The sequence below is a fragment of the Somniosus microcephalus genome, unplaced genomic scaffold (genome assembly GCF_052327205.1).
Source record: "Somniosus microcephalus isolate GS21.2 unplaced genomic scaffold, FLI_Smic_1.0 unresolved_chr4, whole genome shotgun sequence".
NCBI lineage: Eukaryota > Metazoa > Chordata > Chondrichthyes > Squaliformes > Somniosidae > Somniosus > Somniosus microcephalus.
In genome coordinates, this window is record NW_028225182.1 from 39,314,678 (window position 1) to 39,336,044 (window position 21,367).

At 47.9% G+C, this 21,367-nt stretch overlaps 2 protein-coding genes across 2 annotated transcripts; both read left to right on the top strand.

Moving 5' to 3' along the window:
* The first annotated feature begins 644 nt into the window (after positions 1 to 644).
* On the top strand, positions 645 to 18,605 carry LOC147090588 (uncharacterized). The gene is given in 4 exon segments (XM_085977354.1): positions 645 to 792; positions 3,691 to 5,678; positions 5,681 to 7,933; positions 18,520 to 18,605. Coding segments are annotated over 2 exon segments (2,235 nt in total). The 5' UTR covers positions 645 to 792; positions 3,691 to 3,692; the 3' UTR covers positions 5,930 to 7,933; positions 18,520 to 18,605.
* LOC147090589 (platelet glycoprotein Ib alpha chain-like) lies at positions 972 to 21,011 on the top strand. The gene is made up of 2 exons (XM_085977360.1): positions 972 to 2,089; positions 18,415 to 21,011. Exon 2 carries the CDS (start codon positions 18,417 to 18,419, stop codon positions 19,350 to 19,352), a length of 936 nt encoding a protein of 311 aa, XP_085833486.1. The 5' UTR covers positions 972 to 2,089; positions 18,415 to 18,416; the 3' UTR covers positions 19,353 to 21,011.
* Positions 21,012 to 21,367: the final 356 nt, after the last annotated feature.

Genomic DNA, 21,367 nt, shown 5'->3' on the forward strand with positions numbered 1-21,367 from the left:
GGGACATCCCAACAATCCTCAGCTGGGATGGGGATAGTAGCAGGGACCTTTCAAGATTTCTATTATTTTTATCCAGAAGAATTACTGTCCATACCCCTTGGCCATAAGCTGAAGCTGCAGCACTGTGGTATGCTTTAGAAAAGGGAGACCCTATTAAACCCACATTAATCTGTACAAATAGTGACTATTGTAAAAGAGGATATAACCAAGATCTAGTTTTCTGGGAATAAACTAACTTTACCAACCATAAGGGTAAACCCATAAAATGTAAGTCATTGAGGGAAGACATTCTCCGTTCAAGGACGGAGAAACAGAATTGTCAGGTGATTCATGTAAACGGGCATACCACTGGGACAGTACAATCAAAAGGCAACAGTCTTGCAGACAAACAAGCGAAACGTTTGGTCTGCATGACACCCCCTCGAGAGGGGCCTGTCCGTATTAGTGAAAGGCGCAATATAAATTCCAGGCTTTATATTATTGTTGCACAGAATTTGCCTGCTAAGTTTTTAAAACGATATTTGAGTGATGCCTGTGGGTTTCTCGCATTTCCTTTTGTACAAGAAAGATACTGACAGGGGTGGGGCGGGGCGGGGTGGTTTGGGAGGTGGGGCTTCCTCATGTGTATCAGTTGAAAAGGACACTTGCGCTCAAAGACGAGCATTCTCCCGGCTGGTTTGAAGCCAGTTGAGTTTTGCAGCCGGCCGTCCCTGGAAGCAGCACTTCCCGCTACGCGATAAGGGACAGCGTTCCTGGAGAAGCTCCGAACAGCCCCACTGGAGAACGGGTCCGGTAAGCACGGATTTATACTTTAACCCGGTTCCCATCGGTCTGGGTTTTGTTTGTTGGTCGGAAGCTGAGGGAGATAGCAGCTGGGATCCTGGGGGGGACACCCGGTCGTTTGACATCGAGCCCCCCCCCCAGGCCAGATACATCGCAGTTAGATTCAGATATTCTGCCCCCCCCCCCCCCCCGACAATATGCCTCAACCCCAATTCACCAGGGTAAAAAGAAAGAACGAACTGGCGTTTCCACAGCGGCTTTTCACGACGTCAGGTCGTCCCAGAGCACTTTACAGCCAATGAGGTGCACAGCAAGCTCCCACTCGCGGCAGTGTGATAATGACCAGATCATCGGGTTTAGTGATGTTGATTGAGGGGTAAATATTGGCCCAGGACACCGGGGAGAACTCCCCCCTGCTCCTCCTCGGAATAGTGCCGTGGGAATTTTTTACATCTACCTGAGAGAGCAGACGGGGCCTCAGTTTAACATCTCATTTGAAAGACGGCACCTCCGACAGTGCAGCGTTCCCTCAGCACTGCACTGGGAGTGTCGGCCTAGATTTTTGTGCTCAAATCTCTGGAGGGGGGCTTGAACCCACAACCTTCTGACTCGGAGGCGAGGGTGCTACCCACAGAGTCACAGGTGACACCATCACCAGCCCAACCCCCACCACCCCCCACTCCTCCATTTCCAACACTAGCCAAATTGTGTCCCTCTTACATAAGAATATAACAATTAGGAGCAGGAGTAGGCCATATGGCCCCTTAGTGCCCAAAAATCTATCGATCTCTGTCTTGAATATACTCAACGACTGAGCCTCCACTGCCCTCTGGGGTAGAGAATTCCAAAGATTCACAACCCTCTGAGTGAAGAAATTCCTCCTCATCTCAGTCCTAAATGGTCGACCCCTTTTCCTGAGACTGTGACCCCCTCGTTCTAAATTCTCCAGCCAGGGGTAAACAATCTCTCCGCATCTACCCAGTCAAGACCTCTAATAATTTTACATGTTTCATTGAGATCACCTCTCATTCTTCTAAACTCTGGAGAATATGGGCTTAGTCTACTCAATCTCTTCTCGTAGGACATCCCTCTCATCCCAGGGATCAGTCTAGTGAAACTTCGTTGCACGCCCTCTAAGGCAAGCCTGTCTTTCCTTAGGCAAGGAGACCACTTGAGTGAGATTCGTGCCAAACTCGATCCTCTTTTATGCTGTGTTGACGCTGCCCAACATTGCATGTAGAACTCTTGCAGACAGAAGACTGAACAGTGAGGAAAATAGTGACAGACTTCAGGAAGACACAGACAGGTTGGTGAAATGGGTGGACACGTGGCAAATGAAATTTAACGCATAAAAATGCGAAGTGATACATTTTGGTAGGAAGAACGAGGAGAGGCAATATAAACTAAAGGGTACAATCCTAAAGTGGGTGCATGAACAGAGAGACCTGGGGATATATGTGCACAAATCGTTGAAGGTGGCAGGGCAGGTTGAGAAAGCAGCTAGAAAAGCATAAGGGATCTTGGGCTTCATAAATAGAGGCATAGAGTACAAAAGCAAGGAAGTTATGATGAACCTTTATAAAACACTGGTTCGGCCTCAACTGGAATATTGTGTCCAATTCTGGGCACCGCAATTTAGGAAGGATGTGAAGGCCTTAGAGAGGGTGCAGGAAAGATTGACAAGAATGGTTCCAGGGATGAGGGACTTCAGTTACGTGGATAGACTAGAGAAGCTGGGGTTGTTCGCCTTAGAGCAGAGAAGGTTGAGAGGAGATTTGATAGAGGTGTTCAAAATCTTGAGGGGTCCGGACAGAGTAGATCGAGAGAAACTGTTCCCATTGGCGGGAGGGTCGGGAACCAGAGGACACAGATTTAAAGTGATTGGCAGAAGAGCCCGGGCTCGACGGGCCGAATGGCCTCCTTCTGTGCTGTAACCATTCTGTGATTCTAGACAACTGTCCCAAGGTGCTTCACAGGAGTGTTATAAAACAACATTTGACACCGAGCCCCATAAGGAGATATTAGGGCAGGTGACCAAAAGCTTGGTCAAAGAAGCAGGTTTTAAGGAGCGTCTTAAAGGAGAAAAGAGAGGTGGAGAGGTATAGGTAGGGAATTCCAGAGCTTAGGGCCTTGGGAGCTGAAAGCATAGCCACCACTGGAGGATCAACTGAAATCAGGGACACTCGAGGCCAGGATTAGAGGAGCGCAGATATCTCGGAGGATTGTGGGGCTGGAGGAGGTTACAGAGATAGGGAGGGGCCAGACCATGGAGGAATTTGAAAACAAGGATGAGAATTTTAAAATCGAGGCGCTTATTTTAAATTACAGACACTTTCCACTTCACCCGGAAGCTATGTGACTTCCTAGAGAGGTTGGCGGTGGGGGCGGGTGGAGAAATCTGCAAAATTGGTCACTGATCCCCTTAGGTGATCGAAACTAGTCCAGGCGATCGCGCTGCCCCCGATTAACGATACCAGGTACCCACCTCTTGTACGAGGTGGTCTCCGCCCCAGCCAGAAACAGGTCCAGCTCTCGCTTGAAGGAATTCAGCGAATCGGCGTCCACCGCATGAGACAGCAGCCTGTTCCAGAGGCCCGTTATTCTCTGGAGAAAGATCCTCCCAACGTCTAACCTAGATCTGGCCTTTACACAACTTGAAATTGTGACCCCTGGTCCTCCCTAACCGACGCAGCGGGAACAAACTGTGGACACCAACACAATCTAATCCCTTCAGCTCATCAACCTCGAACAAATCAGCCCCGAATCTACACACCTATTAAGATGGCAATGCCCAAAAGACTAGTCAACAAGAGTTAGAGTTAGTGTCTTCAAGTCAGGGTGAGGGAACATTGGAGTGAATGTCAATAGTCACAAATGTAAAGTTTCTTTTTTTTAAAAATATTTTAGGAATGTGGCTGTCGAGGATGTTATTATACCTGTGGACCTTCTGTTGTATATACCTATTCAGGACTTCCCTAACTTCTCCTCTGTGCAATTCACTTCATAGCTTAGCAAGTTACTTTGTAACCAACTGCAGTCATCGGTCCCTTGTGTCTGTCCCTGACTCTTTCCCGCTAGAAACCAAGATGCTCCTACTGGACTTTAACTCCCTCAGGTCCATCTCTTTCAGCTCGTTTAAAACCCTCTCACAACTCAATGATCTCAAGCTTTCCAACAACCAGATTCAGAGGATTGAGCCGGATTACCCTCTCTCAATAAAAAAGCTGGACCTCTCGTCTAACTCCTTAACCAACTTTCCCAACTTCAGCAATCTCCGACATCTCACAAAGCTAGTCCTTGATCACAACAAGATACCTGCTCTGCCCGAGGGGGCGTTCAATGACTTGCCCATGTTGGACGAGCTAAGCATCAGAGGAAATGCAATCCAGGTTGTTCCTGAGCACATCTTTGACCCCCTCAAGAATCTCAGATACTTAATCCTTTCTGGAAATAACATCAAGAAATTCCCAGATAACTCACTGGACAACTTGGAATATCTGGAAAAATTTGATGTCTCAAATAATGAACTAAGAACAATTCCTCAAGACTTCTTTGAGAACAACCCACTGCCTTATGTCTATCTCTACAATAACCCATGGCACTGTGGGTGCGACACTGTGGAGTATTTGAGAGAATGGATTGAATTCAATGAAGTTAACATATATGGACATTCTGGAGAGGCTGATTCTGAGATTGTTGTTTGTCAGACTCCATCTGCTTGGGAAGAGACTCCGATTATTCGTCTCCCAATTGAACAAATCTGTCAGGTTGTGACAACAACTGAAATAATCCCTCAGACAAGCACAGCTACAGAAAGGGTACAAGTGACTACTTTCAACAGCCACTGGTTATCGACATCTCCACCCCTGGAGGTTTGTGCTCAATATAGGGATTTGGCAGGAAAATTTGTGACCAACTGCAGTCATCGGTCCCTTGTGTCTGTCCCTGACTCTCTCCCGCTAGAAACTGAGATCCTCCTACTGGACTTCAACTCCCTCAGGTCCATCTCCTTAAGCTCGTTTAAAACCCTCTCTCAGATCAATGATATCGACCTATCCAACAACCAGATTCAGAACATTGAGCCGGATTACCCTCTCTCAATAAAAAAGCTGGACCTCTCGTCTAACTCCTTAACCAACTTTCCCAACTTCAGCAATCTCCGACATCTCACAAAGCTAGTCCTTGATCACAACAAGATACCTGCTCTGCCCGAGGGGGCGTTCAATGACTTGCCCATGTTAGACGAGCTAAGCATCAGAGGAAACGCAATCCAGGTTGTTCCTGAGCACATCTTTGACCCTCTCGAGAATCTTAGATACTTAATCCTTTCTGGAAATAACATCAAGAAATTCCCCGATAACTCACTGGACAGCTTAAAGAAATTGACAGCATTTGATGTCTCAAATAATGAACTGCGAACAATTCCTCAAGACTTCTTCGAGAGGAGTCCAGAGCTTAACGTCTATTTATACAACAACTTGTGGTACTGTGATTGTGACATTCAATACTTGACTGAATGGATCAGAATGAATGAGGGTAAGATGTACAGCAGTGAAGGTGTCCCTGATGATACGGATGTTCTTTGTAGTGGCCCCGCTGAGGTGAGTGGATGGTCTCTCAGTCACTTTGCCATATCCAACGTGTGCAGAACCAGCACTCCTGACTATATGCCCCTGACATCTATCAGTAGCCTTGATGTGACCACCCAACCAGACCTCCTTTCCACCAGTGCTGAAGACACCGTTAACCTTCGGGAGAGAAGATCTGGCCTCCTTGGCATACTGAGCATGTTCGGGTCGAATTGCTTCCTGCTCTTTATCTTGCATTGTCTCTCGCTCTGCGTCCTGCTGCTGGAGATCTGCGCCCTCTTGTTCACCGCCCTCAAGATTCATCGGATGCGTGCAACGCGCAACTAAAGCACCTCGCCAAGAGACGCTTTAACATCAGACTCGTACAGTACAGCTTGCTGGTGCCCAACCTTCACCAGATCTATCCCGCGCTGGGCCCGGGCTTGGAGCCAGGCGGCGCGGAGTCAGCCGGCAATGGGGAACTGTTGGACGAGGCATTAAACTCGCCGTCGGAGGGAAGCGGACATCCTGTCGGTCCGATGGAGGCTTCTGGCGATGCACTTGGCAGTTTCTTATAGAAGATCTACCACAAGCAAATGCTGCGTTACATCAATGGAAGTGTGGAAGAACACTCTGATATAAAAAGCTTGCAAGCTTTAAAAGAAAAGCATGCATCTGAATTTACATATATGCAGATGAGGGCGGGGTCCCTATTTCGATATTGCTCCTGTATGGTATATTACACCGGCATGGATCTATTGGACTGAATGGCCTGTTTCTGTGCTGTAAACACTTTGTAACTTACAGCACAGACACTGCCCATTCGACCTATCTGGTCCATGCTGGTGTTAATGCTCCACGCGAGCCTCCTCCCAGCCCTCTTGATCTCACCCCATCAACATAACTGGGAACGGTAGCATAGTGGTTATGTTACTGGACTAGTAAACCAGAGACGTGACTTCAAACTCTTCCACCATGACAGCTGGGGAATTTATAATTCAGTTAATTAAATCTGGAACAAAAAGCTACTATCAGTAATGGTGACCATGAATGCTACCAGATTGTTATATAAAACCCATCTGGTTCACCAATGTCCTTTAGAAAAGGAAATCTGCTGCCTTTACCCGGTCTGGCCTATATGTGACTTTTAACTGTCCTCTGAAATGGCCTAGCAAGCTACTCAGTTGTACCAACTGCTAATAAGAAGGTGGCTCACCACCACCTTCTCGAGGGCAATTAGGGATGGGCAATAAATGCTGGCCTTGCCAGCGACGCCCACATCCCATGAATACATTTATTCCTTAAAATGAGTAAAGTTGGATGATAATACTGTCGGGTGTAAATATACACGGAGCTGGGATATGCAGCCCCGCCAGGCCGAGTGATCTCCGGTTCCATTCCCAGCCTGAGCTAACGGATCAAATCCACGATGGTAGCTGTGCTAGGACAATTTGGGCTAGGAAAGAGGGGGGAGGGTGGGGGGGAAATTGATCTCGGTAAATACATGAAAAGTAGATGGACCAAAATCCTCGATCCAACCTGAGCAGATGAGGTTCTTTAAGCTCGGAACCGTTCCTGTAACTCTCCTCTGGGGGGGGGCGGGGTGAGAGTCAGAAAACCACGGTGACTTTGGGAGCCCGTTGGGATTCTGATGGCCCAACCCAATCTAGGCTTGGACTTTTCATAAGAACATAAGAAATAGGAGCAGGAGTAGGTCATTTGGCCCTTCGAGGCTGCTCCGCCATTCCAAAGATTAACCACCCTCTGAGTGAAGAAGTTTCTCCTCGTCTCAATCCTCAGTTTCGAGGGAGCAGAATTCATCATAAAACCCCCCACGGCCAAATCCCGACACATGGCAACAATTTAAAATTTCAGGTGAGGGGACGAGGACCGGAGATGACGTCACATCGCTTTCAAATTTAGCAACAGATCGATAACCACCTTTCGGACGAGACGTTAGCCCGAGGCCCCGTCTGCCCTCTCGGACGGCGGTATAAGATCCAATTGCATTATTGCTAAGAGCAGGGGGAAGTTCTCCCCGGTGTCCTGGGGCCAATATTTATCCCTCAACCAACATCACAGACTCTCGTTTATCACATCGTCATTTGTGGGATCTTGCTGTGCGCAAATTGGCTGGCACGTTCCTGACATTACAACAGTGACTATGCTTCATTGGCTGTGAAGCGCTTTGGGACATCCCCGAGGTTGTGAAAGGCGCTATATAAATTCCAGGCATTATATTATTGTTGTTGCACAGAATTTGCCTGCCAAGTGTTTTTAAAAAAAAAGTGATATTTGACTGATGCCTGCGGTTTTCTCGCATTTCCTTTTGTGCAAGAAAGATACTGACGGGGGTGGGGCAGGGTGGTTGGGGAGGTGGGGCTTCCTCGTGTGTATCAGTTGAAAAGGACGCTTGCACTCAAAGACGAGCATTCTCCCGGCTGGTTTGAAGCCAGTTGAGTTTCGGGAGTCCTTTTGCCGGCCAGCCAGCCGGCCGTCCCTGGAAGCATCACTTCCCGCTACGCGATAAGGGACAGCGTTCCTGGAGAAGCTCCGAACAGCCCCACTGGAGAACTGGTCCGGTAAGCATGGATTTATACTTTAACCCGGTTCCCGTCGGTCTGGGTTTTGTTTGTTGGTCGGAAGCTGAGGGAGATAGCAGCTGGGATCCTGGGGGGGCACCCGGTCGTTTGACATCGAGCCCCCCCCAGGCCAGATACATCGCAGTTAGATTCAGATATTCTGCCCCCCCGACAATATGTCTCAACCCCAATTCACCAGGGTAAAAAGAAAGAACGAACTGGCGTTTCCACAGCGGCTTTTCACGACGTCAGGTCGTCCCAGAGCACTTTACAGCCAGTGAGGCTCACAGCAAGCTCCCACTCGCGGCAGTGTGATAATGACCAGATCATCGGGTTTAGTGATGTTGATTGAGGGATAAATATTGGCCCAGGACACCGGGGAAAACTCCCCCCTGCTCTTCCTCGGAATAGTGCTGTGGGATTTTTTACATCTACCTGAGAGAGCAGACGGGGCCTCGGTTTAACGTCTCATCTGAAAGACGGCACCTCCGACAGTGCAGCGCTCCCTCAGCACTGCACTGGGAGTGTCAGCCTAGATTTTTGTGCTCAAGTCTCTGGAGGGGGTATTGAACCCACAACCTTCTGACTCAGAGGCGAGTGTGCTACCCACAGAGTCACAGGTGACACCATCACCAGCCCAACCCCCACTCCCCCCCCACTCCTCCATTTCCAACACTAGCCAAATTGTCTCCCTCTTAGATAAGAACATAAGTATTAGGCGCAGGAGTCGGCCATACGGCCCCTCGAGCCTGCTCCGCCAATTAATAAGATCATGGCTGATCTTCTACCTCAATTCCACTTTCCCGCCCGATCCCCATATCCCTGGATTCCCTTAGTGCCCAAAAATCTATCGATCACCGTCTTGAATATTCTCGACGACTGAGCATCCACTGCCCTCTGGGGTAGAGAATTCCAAAGATTCACCACCCTCTGAGTGAAGAAATTCCTCCTCATCTCAGTCCTAAATGGCCGACCCCTTTTCCTGAGACTATGCCCCCTCGTTCTAGACTCTCCAGCCAGGGGGAAACAATCTCTCCGCATCTACCCAGTCAAGCCCTCTAAGAATTTTACACGTTTCAATGAGATCACCTCTCTTTGTTCTAAACTCTAGAGAATATGGACTTAGTCTACTCAATCTCTTCTCGTAGGACAGCCCTCTCATCCCAGGGATCAGTCTAGTGAAAGTTCGTTGCACTCCCGCTAAGGCAAGCACGTCCTTCCTTAGGCAAGGAGACCACTTGAGTGAGATTCGTGCCAAACTCGAGCCTCTTTTATGCTGTGTCGACGCTGCCCGACAGATTTCATGTAGAACTCTTGCAGCCAGCAGACAGAAGACTATCACCCCATTAGTTTGGATTGGATTTGAACCTAGATCCCAGAGGTGAACGCTCAGTGTCCAATCCACTGTATTCCCATTCCCCATAGTTTCCTAACCCGCCCCAGCTGCCCTCATTTACCGTTGTTTGAACTCCAGGATTAGATCATTGTATTTTTAAATCCTTTGCTGGCATCGGCTCCCGGTTGAGCAACGCCTCGGTGTTAAAATTCTCAGCCTTGTTTTCAATCCCCTCCATGGCCTCGCCCCCCTCCCTATCTCTGTAATCTCCTCCAGCCCCACAACCCCCCGAGATCTCGGCGCTCCTCCAATTCTGGCCTCTTGCGCATCCCCCTATTTTAATCACTCCACCATTGGCGGCCGTGCCTTCAGCTGCCGAAGCTCTGGCATTCCCTCCCTAAACATCTCCGCCTCTCTCTCCTTCTTTAAGACTCTCCTTAAAACCTACCTCTTTGACCAGGGTCATCCACCCTAATATCTCCCTAGGCGGCTCGGTGTCAAATTAGTTTGACAATCGCTCCTGTGAAGCACCCTGGGACGTTTTACTACGTTAAAGGTGCTATATAACTGCAAGTTGTTGTTGTACTGTTTATAATATATGGCTTGCAATTCACAGTAGCGTTCCATCATTCCTTTCTGAGTTCATAGGTTCTTTGATTTGCAGGATTGCCCATATACTGCTGTCCTTTATGCTTGTCCCTGTATGAATCGACCCTCTGTGTGTGTGTGTGTGTGTGTGTGTATTCTCCCGACATGTCCGATCAGGGAACTGATACATTGATCATTTACCTCACTCATTGTGTTAGGGTTTTTTTAAATTCGTGCATGGGATGTGGGCGTCACTGGCAAGTATGGCATTTATTGCCCATCCCTAGTTGCCCTTGAGAAGGTGGTGGTGAGCCGCCTTCTTGAACCGCTGCAGTCCGTGCGGTGAAGGTACTCCCACAGTGCTGTTAGGGAGGGAGTTCCAGGATTCTGACTCAGTGACGATGAAGGAATGGCCGATATATTTCCAAATCAGGGTGATGTGTGACTTGGAGGGGAACTTGGAGGTGGTGGTGTTCCCATGCGCCTGCTGCCCTTGCCCTTCTAGGTGGCAGAGGTCGCGGGTTTGGGAGGTGCTGCCGAAGAAGCCTTGACGAGTTGCTGCCATGCGTTCTGTAGCTGTAAGCTAAAGAGTTTTATTGTTCTGTGTGATGAAGTGATGAGGCCATTTATCTTAGTGACTTGCCTTTATGTGTTCTAGATAGATTTAACTTGCCTCACTAGCTCTCCCTACTCTTCAATAATGGTTGTCTTGTGACTACCCTTTGTGGGGCACAGATAAGCAGGGTATCGATTGGGTCAAGTTAGCCCAAGGTAATACAACAACGCCGGGCTCAGTTGGTAGCACTCGTGCCTGCCTGGAGTCAGAAGGTGGTGGGTTCAAGCCCCACTCCAGAGACCAGAACACAAAATCCAGGCTGACACTGCCAGTGCGGTACTGAGGGAGTGCTGCACTGTCTGAGGTGCCGTCTTTTGGATGAGATGTTAAACCTCGGTCTGGCCTCTCAGCTGGACGTAAAAGATCCCATGGCCACTATTTCGAAGAAGAGCAGGGGAGATCTCCCTGGTGTCCTGGGGCCAATATTTATCCCTCAAACAACATGTAGGAAACGCAGCACCCGATTTACGCACAGCAAGCTCCCACAAACAGCGTTGAGATAATGACCACATCATCTGTTTTTAGCGATGTTGGTTGAGGGATAAATATCCGCCGGGGCACCAAAACTAGCTGCGGTCTGACTAAGGAAGTAAGTTATCTCGTTTCTTCGTGAGGCAGCCAGCGCACAGTCATCATGTCAGAATTAAAATTGGACCTGCAATGGACTGGGTGCTTTCCTGTCTCCGATATCGACAGTGACGGTGGTCAGATAGGGAATTGTTCAAACATTCTGCTCTTCTATTTGCCCGGTGCAGATAAAAAAAGTCACTGCTGAGACAGAGAGCACCCTCCGTAAACTTGAGCTCATCCCAAACTCTGCTGCCCGTATCCTCACTCGCACCGAGTCCCGTTCACCCCCCGCTGTGCTCGCTGACCTACATTGGCTCCCAGTCCAGCAACGCCTGGTGCCAAAGGACTGGAGAATTGCAAATGTTACACCCCTGTCCAAAAAAGGGTGTAAGGATAAACCCAGCAACTACAGGCCAGCCAGTTTAACCTCGGTAGTGGGGATCCTTTTAGAAACGCTAATCCCGGGACAAAATTAAAAGTCACTTGGACAAGTGTGGATTAATTAAGGAAAGCCAGCACGGATTTATCAAAGGCAAATCGTGTTTAACTAACTTGATTGAGTGTTTTGATGAGGTAACAGAGAGGGTTGATGAGGGTAGTGCGGTTGACGTAGTGTACATGGCCTTCCAAAAGGCGTTTGACAAATTGCCACATAATAGGCTTGCCAGCAAAGTTGAAGCCCATGGAATAAATGGGACAGTGGCAGCATGGATAGGGAATTGGCTAAGTGACAGGGAGCAGAGAGTAGTGGTGAACGGTTGTTTTTCGGACTGGAGGAAGGTATACAGTGGTGTTCCCCAGGGGTCGGTACTAGGACCACTGCTTTTCTTGATATATATTAGTGACTTGGGTATGGGTGTACAGGGCACAATTTCAAAATGTGCAGATGACCCAAAACTTGGAAGTACAGTGAACAGTGAGGAGGATAGTGATAGACTTCAGGAAGACATAGACAGGCTGGTGGAATGGGCGGACATGTGGCAGATGAAATTTAACGCAGAAAAGTGCGAAGTGATACATTCTGGTAGGAAGAATGAGGAGAGGCAATATAAACTAAAGGGTACAATCCTAAAGTGGGTGCATGAACAGAGAATCCTGGGGGTATGTGTGCACAAATCGTTGAAGGTGGCAGGGCAGGTTGAGAAAGCAGCTAGAAAAGCATAAGGGATCTTACGCTTCATAAATGGAGGCACAGAGTACAAAAGCAAGGAAGTTATGATGAACCTTCATAAAACACTGGTTCGGCCTCAACTGGAGTATTGTGTCCAATTCTGGGCACCGCAATTTAGGAAGGATGTGAAGGCCTTAGAGAGGGTGCAGAAAAGATTGACAAGAATGGTTCCAGGGATGAGGGACTTCATTTATTTGAATAGACTGGAGAAGCTGGGGTTGTTCTCCTTAGAGCAGAGAAGGTTGAGAGGAGATTTGATAGAGGTGTTCAAAATCTTGAGGGGTCCGGACAGAGAAGATCGAGAGAAACTGTTCCCATTGGCGGAAGGGTCGGGAACCAGAGGACACAGATTTAAGGTGATTGGCAGAAGAACCCGGGCTCGACGGGCCGAATGGCCTCCTTCTGTGCTGTAACCATTCTATGATTCTAGACAACTGTCCCAAGGCGCTTCACAGGAGTGTTATAAAACAACATTTGACACCGAGCCCCATAAGGAGATATTAGGGCAGGTGACCAAAAGCTTGGTCAAAGAAGCAGGTTTTAAGGAGCGTCTTAAAGGAGAAAAAAGAGGCGGAGAGGTATAGGCAGGGAATTCCAGAGCTTAGGGCCTTGGGAGCTGAAAGCATGGTCACCACTGGAGGATCAACTGAAATCAGGGACACTCAAGAGGCCAGGATTAGAGGAGCGCAGATATCTCGGAGGATTGTGGGGCTGCAGAAGGTTATAGAGATAGGGAGGGGCCAGGCCATGGAGAGATTTGAAAACAAGGATGAGAATTTTAAAGTTGAGTCGCTTATTTTGAAATACAGACACTTTCCACTTCACCTGGAAGCTATGTGACTTCCCAGAGAGGTTGGGAGGGCGGGGTTGTCGGTGGGTGCAGGTGGAGAAATCTGGGAAATTCCTCTCCGACCTCCTTAGGTGATCGAAACTAGTCCAGGCGATCGTGCTGGCCCCTGATTAACGATACCAGGTACCCACCGCTTGTACGAGGTGGTCTCTGCCCCAGCCAGAAACAGGTCCAGCTCTCGCTTGAAGGAATTCAGCAAATCGGCGTCCACCGCTCGACTCAGCGGCCTGTTCCAGAGGCCCGTTATTCTCTGGAGAAAGATCCTCCCAACGTCTAACCTAGATCTGGCCTTTACACAACTTGAAATTGTGACCCCTGGCCCTCCCTAACCGACGCAGTTGAAGCAATCCGTGGGCACCAACACAATCTAATCCCTTCATCAGACTTAGACTTGAAGGTAGGAAGTATGATAAAGAAGTTTGCAGATGATACTAAAATCGGCTGTGTGGTTGATAATGAGGAGGAAAGCTGCAGACTGCAGGAAGATATCAATGGACTGGTCAGGTGGGCAGAACAGTGGCAAATGGAATTCAAGCCGGAGAAGTGTGAGGTTATGCATTTGGGGAGGGCTAACAAGGCAAGGGAATACACAATAAATGGTAGGACACTGGGAAATGCAGAGGAACAAAGGGACCTTGGAGTGCAGGTCCACAGATCCCTGAAGGTAGCAGGACAGGTAGCTAAGGTGGTTAAGATGGCATATAGGATATTTGCCTTTATTAGCCGAGGCACAGAATACAAGAGCAGGGAAGTTATGCTTGAACTGTATCAAACACTAGTTAGGCCACAGCTAGAATACTGCGTGCAGTTCTGGTCACCACATTACAGGAAGGAGGTGATCGCACTAGAGAGGGTACAGAGGAGATTTACCAGGATGTTGCCTGGACTGGGGAATTTTGGCTATGAGGAAAGTTTGGAGAGGCTGGGGTTGTTTTCTTTGGAACAGAAGAGGCTGAGGGGGGACCTTATTGAGATGTATAAAATTATGAGGGGCCTAGATAGAGTGGATAGGAAGGACCGATTTCCCTTAACAGAGGGGTCGACAACCAGAGGGCATAGATTTAATGTAATTGGTAGGAGATTTAGAGAAGATTTGAGGGGAAATTTCTTCTCCAACAAGCGAGAGTCTAACCACCTCCCCTTGACATTCCGAATCCCCCACTATCAACATCCTGGGGGTCACCATTAACCAGAAACCTAACTGGAGCAGCCAGATAAATACTGTGGAAACAAGAGCAGGTCAGAGGTTAGGTATTCTGCAGCGAATGTCTCAACTCCTGACTCCCCAAAGCTTTTCCACCATCTACAAGGCACAATTAAGGAGTGTGATGGAATACTCTCCACTTGCCTGGATGAGTGCAGCTCCAACAACACTCAAGAAGCTCGACACCATCCAGGACAAAGCAGCCCACTTGATTGGCACCCCATCCACCACCTTAAACATTCACTCCCTCCACCACCGGCGTATCGTGGCTGCAGTGTGTACCATCTACAAGATGCACTGCAGCAACTCGCCAAGGCTTCTTCGGCAGCACCTCCCAAACCCGGGACCTCTTCCACCTAGAAGGACAAGGGCAGCTGGCGCATGGGAACACCACCACCTCCAAGTTCTCCTCAAAGTCACACACCATCCTGACTTAGAAATATATCACTGATCCTTCATCGTCGCTGGGTCCAAATCCTGGAACTCCTTACCTAACAGCACTGTGGGAGTACCTTCACCACACGGACTGCAGCGGTTCAAGAAGGTGGCTCACCACCACCTTCTTAAGGACAACTAGGAATGGGCAATAAATTTCTGGCCTTGCCAGCGACCCCCAGATCCCATAAACAAATAAAACCAGAGGGTGGTGGGGTTCTGGAACTCAGTGCCTGTAAGGGTGGTAGATGCAGAAAACCTCACCACATTTAAAAAGTGCTTGGATGTGCACTTGAAGTGCCGTAACCTACAGGGCTACGGACCAAGAGCTGGAAAGTGGGATTAGGCTGGATCGCTCTTTTTCGACCGGCACGGACACAATGGGCCAAAATGGCCTCCTTCTGTGCTGTAAATTTAGAGTGATAGAGTCATAGACGTATACAGCACAGAAAGAGGCCCTTCGGCCCGTCGTGTCTGCGCTGGCCATCAAGCCCTGTCTATTCTAACCCCATTTTCCAGCACTTGGTCTGTAGCCTTGTATGCTATGGCATTTCAAGTGCTCATCTAAATGCTTCTTGAATGTTGAGGGTTCCTGCCTCTACCACCCTTTCAGGCAGTGAGTTCCAGATTCCAACCACCCTCTGGGTGAAAAAGTTTTTCCTCAAATCCCCTCTAAACCTCCTGCCCCTTACCTTGAAACTATGCCCTCTGGTTATTGACCCCTCTACTAAGGGGAAATGTTCCTTTCTATCTACTCTATCTATGCCCCTCATAATTTTGCACACCTCAATCAGGTTCCCCCTCAGCCTTCTCTGCTCTAAGGAAAACAACCCCAGCCTGTCCAGTCTCTCCTCATAGCTGAAACACTCCAGCCCAGGTAACAACCTGATGAAACTCCTCTGCACCCTCTCTAATGCAATTGCATCCTTCCTATAGTGTGGCAACCAGAACTGCACACAGTATTCCAGTTGTGTCCTAACTAGCATTTTGTACAGCTCCATCATAACCTCCCAGCTCTTATATTCCATCCCTCGGCTAATGAAGGCAAGTATCCTATATGCTTTCTTAACCACCTTATCTACCTGTCCTGCTGCCTTCAGGGATCTATGTACATGCACACCAAGGTCCCTCTGACCCTCTGTCCTTCCTAGGGTCCTACCATTCATTGTGTATTCACTTGCCTTGTTAGTCCTCCCAAAATGCATCACCTCACACTTTTCAGGGTTAAATTCCATTTGCCACTGTTCTGCCCATCTGACCAACCCGTCTATATTGTCCTGTAGCCTGAGGCTTCCCTCAGGCTACAGGACAATATAGACGGGTTGGTCAGATGGGATACATCTCGTCTGGGCCTGGGGATTTATCCACTTTTAAGCCCGCTAAAACCGCTAGTACCTCCTCCCTCTCAATGCTAATTTGTTCAAGTATAACACAATCCCCCTGCCTGATTCCTATGCCTACATTGTCCTTCTCCATAGTGAACACAGATGCAAAATATTCATTTAAAACCTCACCTGCATCTTCCGGCTCTACACACAGATTGCCACTTTGGTCCATAATGGGCTCTACTCTTTACCTGGTTATACCTTTGCCCTTAATATACAGGAAACTTTCAATTTACCGGCATCTATATAACCAGAAATCTCGGTTAACCGGCAAAATTCAGGAGTAGGTTCAGGTAAGTTTTATTACTCGCCTTCCTCCATCTGTTGCTGTTCAAGGGTGTGGCTGCAGCTGTTGCTAAGCTACAGAGACGCTTGGACCTTTTGGCCATTGTTCTGAACCTGTTGCTAAGCAACAGGTTTTGTTGCTTTATATGGAGCTCTCAGCTCCGTATCTTTTACTATAGCTTTCGGTTATCCGGAATTTTTGATGAACCGGCACCACGTCGGTCCCGTCGGTGCCGGAAAAAAAAAGTTTCCTGTACTTATAAAACACCTTGGGATTTTCCGTTATTTTGCCCGCCAGTGTTTTTTCATGCCCCCTCTTCGCTCTCCTAATTTCTTTTTTAAATACCCCCTGCACTTTCTATACTCCTCTAGGGCTTCCACTGTTTTTAGTCCTTTGTATCTGCCAAAAGCCTCCCTTTTTTTCCTAGTCCATTCTTGTATATCCCTTGACATCCAGGCTTCCCTGGACTTGATGGTCCCACCCTTGACCTGTACGGGAACATGTTGGCGCTGTACTCTCTCTATTTCCTCTTCTGAATGACTCCCACTGCTCTGATGTGGATTTTCCTACAAGTAGCTGATCCCAGTCCACTTTGGCCAGATCCTGCCTTATCATATTAAAATCGGCCTTCCCCCAATTTAGAACCTTTACTTCCGGTCCATCTTTGTCCTTTTCCATGACTACCTTAAATCTCACCGAATTATGGTCATTGTCACCAAAATGCTCTCCTACTGACACTTCTACCACTTGCCCAGCTACATTCCCTAGAATTAGGTCCAGTACCGCCCCCTCTCTTGTAGGACTTTCTACATGCTGGCTCAAAAAGCTCTCCTGGATGCACTTTAAGAATTCCGCACCCTCTAAGCCTTTCACACTCTGACTATCCCAGTTAATATTGGGGAAGTTGAAATCCCCTACTATTATTACCCTATTATTTCTACACTTCTCTGAGATTTGCCTACATATCTGTTCCTCTATCTCCCCCTGACTGTTCGGGGGCCGATAGTACACTCCCAGCAAAGTGCTTGCCCCTTTTTGTTTTTAAGTTCTACCCATATGGCCTCATTAGAGGAACCTGCTAAGATATCATCCCTCCTTACTGCAGTAATTGACTCCTTGATTAATATTGCGACACGCCCCTCTTTTACATCCCCCTCTGCCTCGCCTGAAGATTCTATACCACGGAATATTGAGCTGCCAATCCTACCCATCCCTCAACCATGTCTCTGTGATAGCAACAATATCATACTCCCATGTGTTCATCAACACCTTCAATTCATCTACCTTACTTGTAAGACTCCTTGCATTAAAATAAATGCCTTCCAGCCTTGCCATACTCCATTGTGCCGATACATATTTGCTCTGCCTTCCAGACTGACTTGTTTTTTCCTCTATATTTGGCTGTGCATCACCCTCTGCTATAGCTCCACACCGTATCCCATCCCCCTGCCAAGTTAGTTTAACCCCCTCCCCCCCCACCAAAAGTACTAGCAAACCTCCCCGCAAGGATGTTGGTCCCGTTCCGGTTCAGGTGTAACCAGTCCGACTTGTACAGGTCCCACCTTCCCCAGAAACAGACCCAGTGATCCAGGAAACTAAAGCCCTCCCTCCTGCACCAACTCTTTAGCCGTGCATTCATCTGCTCTATCCTCCTATTCCTATACTCACTAGCACGTGGCACCGGGAGTAATCCAGAGATTACAACCTTTGAGGTCCTGCTTTTTAATCTGCTACCTAGCTCCCTAAATTCTCGTTGCAGGATCTCATCCCTCTTTCTACCTATGTCGTTGGTACCAATGTGAACCATGACCTCTGACTGTTCGCCCTCCCCCTTCAGAATGCCCTGCAGCCGTTTCCATGGTTCTATGATCTTATCAACCTCAAACAAATCAGCCCCGAGTCTACACTCCTATTAGGATGGCAATGCCCAAAAGACTAGACAACAAGAGTTAGAGTTAGTGTCTTCAAGTCAGGATGAGAGAACATTGGAGTGAAAGTCAATAGTTACAACTGTAACGTTTCTTTTGTAAAATCTTTTAGGAATGTGGCTGTCGAGGATGTTATACCTGTGGATCTTCTGTTGTATATACCTATTCAGGACTTCACTAACTTCTCCTCTGTGCAATTCATTTCATGATTCAGCAGGAAACCTTGTAACCAACTGCAGTCATCGGTCCCTTGTGTCTGTCCCTGACTCTCTCCCGCTAGAAACTGAGATCCTCCTACTGGACTTTAACTCTCTCAGGTCCATCTCCTTAAGCTCGTTTAAAACCCTCTCTGAGCTCAATGATATCGACCTATCCAACAACCAGATTCAGAACATTGAGCCGGATTACCCTCTCTCAATAAAAAAGCTGGACCTCTCGACTAACTCCTTAACCAACGTTCCCAACTTCAGCAATCTCCGACATCTCACAAAGCTAGTCCTTGATCACAACAAGATACCTGCTCTGCCCGAGGGGGCGTTCAATGACTTACCCATGTTGGACGAGCTAAGCATCAGAGGAAACACAATCCAGGTTGTTCCTGAGCACATCTTTGACCCCCTCAAGAATCTTAGATACTTAATCCTTTCTGGAAATAACATCAAGAAATTCCCCGATAACTCACTGGACAGCTTAGAATATCTGGAAAAATTTGATGTCTCAAATAATGAACTAAGAACAATTCCTCAAGACTTCTTTGAGAACAACCTACTGCCTTATGTCTATCTCTACAATAACCCATGGCACTGTGAGTGCGACACTGTGGAGTATTTGAGAGAATGGATTGAATTCAATGATGTTAACATATATGGAAGTTCTGGGGAGGCTGATGCAGAGACTATTGTTTGTCAGACTCCATCTGCCTGCGAAGGGACTCCAATTATTCATCTCCGAATTGAACAAATCTGTCAGGTTGTGACAACAACTGAAATAATCCCTCAGACAAGCAAGAGGCCAGAATTGAGGGAGCGCAGAGATCTCGGAGGGCTGTAGGGGTGGAGGAGGTTACAGAGATAGGGAGGGGGCGAGGCCATGGAGGGATTTGAACGCAAGGATGAGAGTTTTAAAATTGAGGCGTTGCTTAACCGGGAGCCAATGAAGATCAGCGAGCACAGGGGCCGATGGGTGAACGGGACATGGTGCGAGTTAGGACACAGATAGCAGACTTTTTAATGACCTCAAGTTCACAGAGGGTAGAATGTGGGAGGCCGGCCAGGAGTGCGTTGGAATAGTCAGACCTAGAGGTAACAAAGGCTCTCCATTTCCTGAAAATTCTGACAAGGGGCTCCCTGTGGTTGAGTAGCCCCCCAGCGCCCACTGGCCTGACCAGTGGCTTTCAAGTTTACTGTACACGAGGGGGGGCGGGGGGAAATCACAGCCTAGCTTCTGAATAACCCGTGTCATCTAGCGGAGGGGAAATCAAAAATGTCATTCTTGGGTCTCCAGAAATAGCAAATACGAAATTGAGGGGGCAGGGAAAGATCAGCTGGTCCGTCAAGCCTGCCCCACACTCAGCAATGGCCGGAGCATCATAACTTAGCACTTCCTCCTGCCCTCTCCCCTTACACCCCTCTCCCACCCACCCACCGCAGCCTTTAAAATGTCCTGGGAGAGGCAAAATATCCCAGGTCTAAAAATACCCTGGAAAACGACCCTCGACCCTCTCAGGCAATCAATACCAGGACAGGAGATCACAAGGTCCACTTGTTACCTGTTTAAACCGCTTGCTGTCTATATGATGCGATCTCTGCCCCAGTAAGGAACAGCTCCAGCTGCACGACTCTCTGGGAAAAGAGCCGCCCAACATCCCGGTCTATTCCTACTCTTACAGACTTTAAAACTCATGTTCCCGGGTCCTCCCCAGTCTGTGAAACTGGAATAATCTCTCACCATGCACGCTATCCCAGCCTTATCCGATAGACCTTTATCAGGTCACCTGTGGGATAGAGAGTACCTGTAGGATTTAGTAAACATTGTTAAGATTTTGTAAGCATTATTAAATAACTATAATATGTGAAATTGTATGTTAAAAAGTCTGTATAAAATGGCGAATGGCTGGGAAGCAAAGCTTGATGGTAAAATTAAGCCAACATTATGTTAACTGTGAGAATAGTGCTGAGGTCGTGTAGATTTTCTGTTATATTGAAAAGAAGAAGCCAGTGAAGGACAACACATGAATTAAGTCTCAAAGTAAGATCGAGGGTTTTCAATACCTAACACCCCTTATCGCTGAAGTTTCGGACCGGTCTAGATAATGGGCTATGGGAAAGGCAAAAGGCCACTGTCGTAATTCAGGGGGAAGTCTGGCGATATAAAAGTTCTCATCCTCAAAGCTCACAGCAGAAAAGGGGAGGGAATCATAGACCGTACTTGCGAAGGTCAGAATGGTGAGATAGCCCAAGCAGCTGCAAGTTGCTATGTATTTTGAAGGAGGAAAAAAAGGTATAAAGGAACAGCTATTGAACACTGAAGTCAGCGCGAAACCAGAGGATGAGAAGCTTCAGTCAACAGAACACAGCAAGAGTTAAAGAGACAGCACCACAGTCACTCGGAAGGAACGCCAGGGTTCGATGAACCGATTGCGACTATCTTCTTGTTATTTCATTGTACTCGATGTTTAATACTTAATAAACCTGTTTTACTGATACACAATATACCTGTACCCGGAGTGGGTTGTGTAGTCACGGACAAATTATTCTAAAGAGCTTTTGAAAGCTACACACCTCTAAGTCTACGTTGCTCTAAAGTAGATGGACCAAAGTCCTCAATCCAACCTGAGCAGCGGAGGTCCTTTAAGCTCGGAACCGTTCCTGTAACTCTGCTCTGGGGGTGAGAGTCAGAAAACCACGGTGACTTTGGGAGCCCTTTGGGATTCTGCTGGCCCACCCCAATCTAGGCTCGGACTTTTCATAAGAACATAAGAAATAGGAGCAGGAGTAGGCCATTCAATAAGATCATGACTGATCTTCTACCTCATCTCCACTTTATCCTGCACTATTCCCGTATCC

Bases quoted from the DNA above. Each gene is read 5' to 3' on its own strand.
- LOC147090589 (XM_085977360.1), top strand. From the start codon at position 18,417: ATGTGGCTGTCGAGGATGTTATACCTGTGGATCTTCTGTTGTATATAC.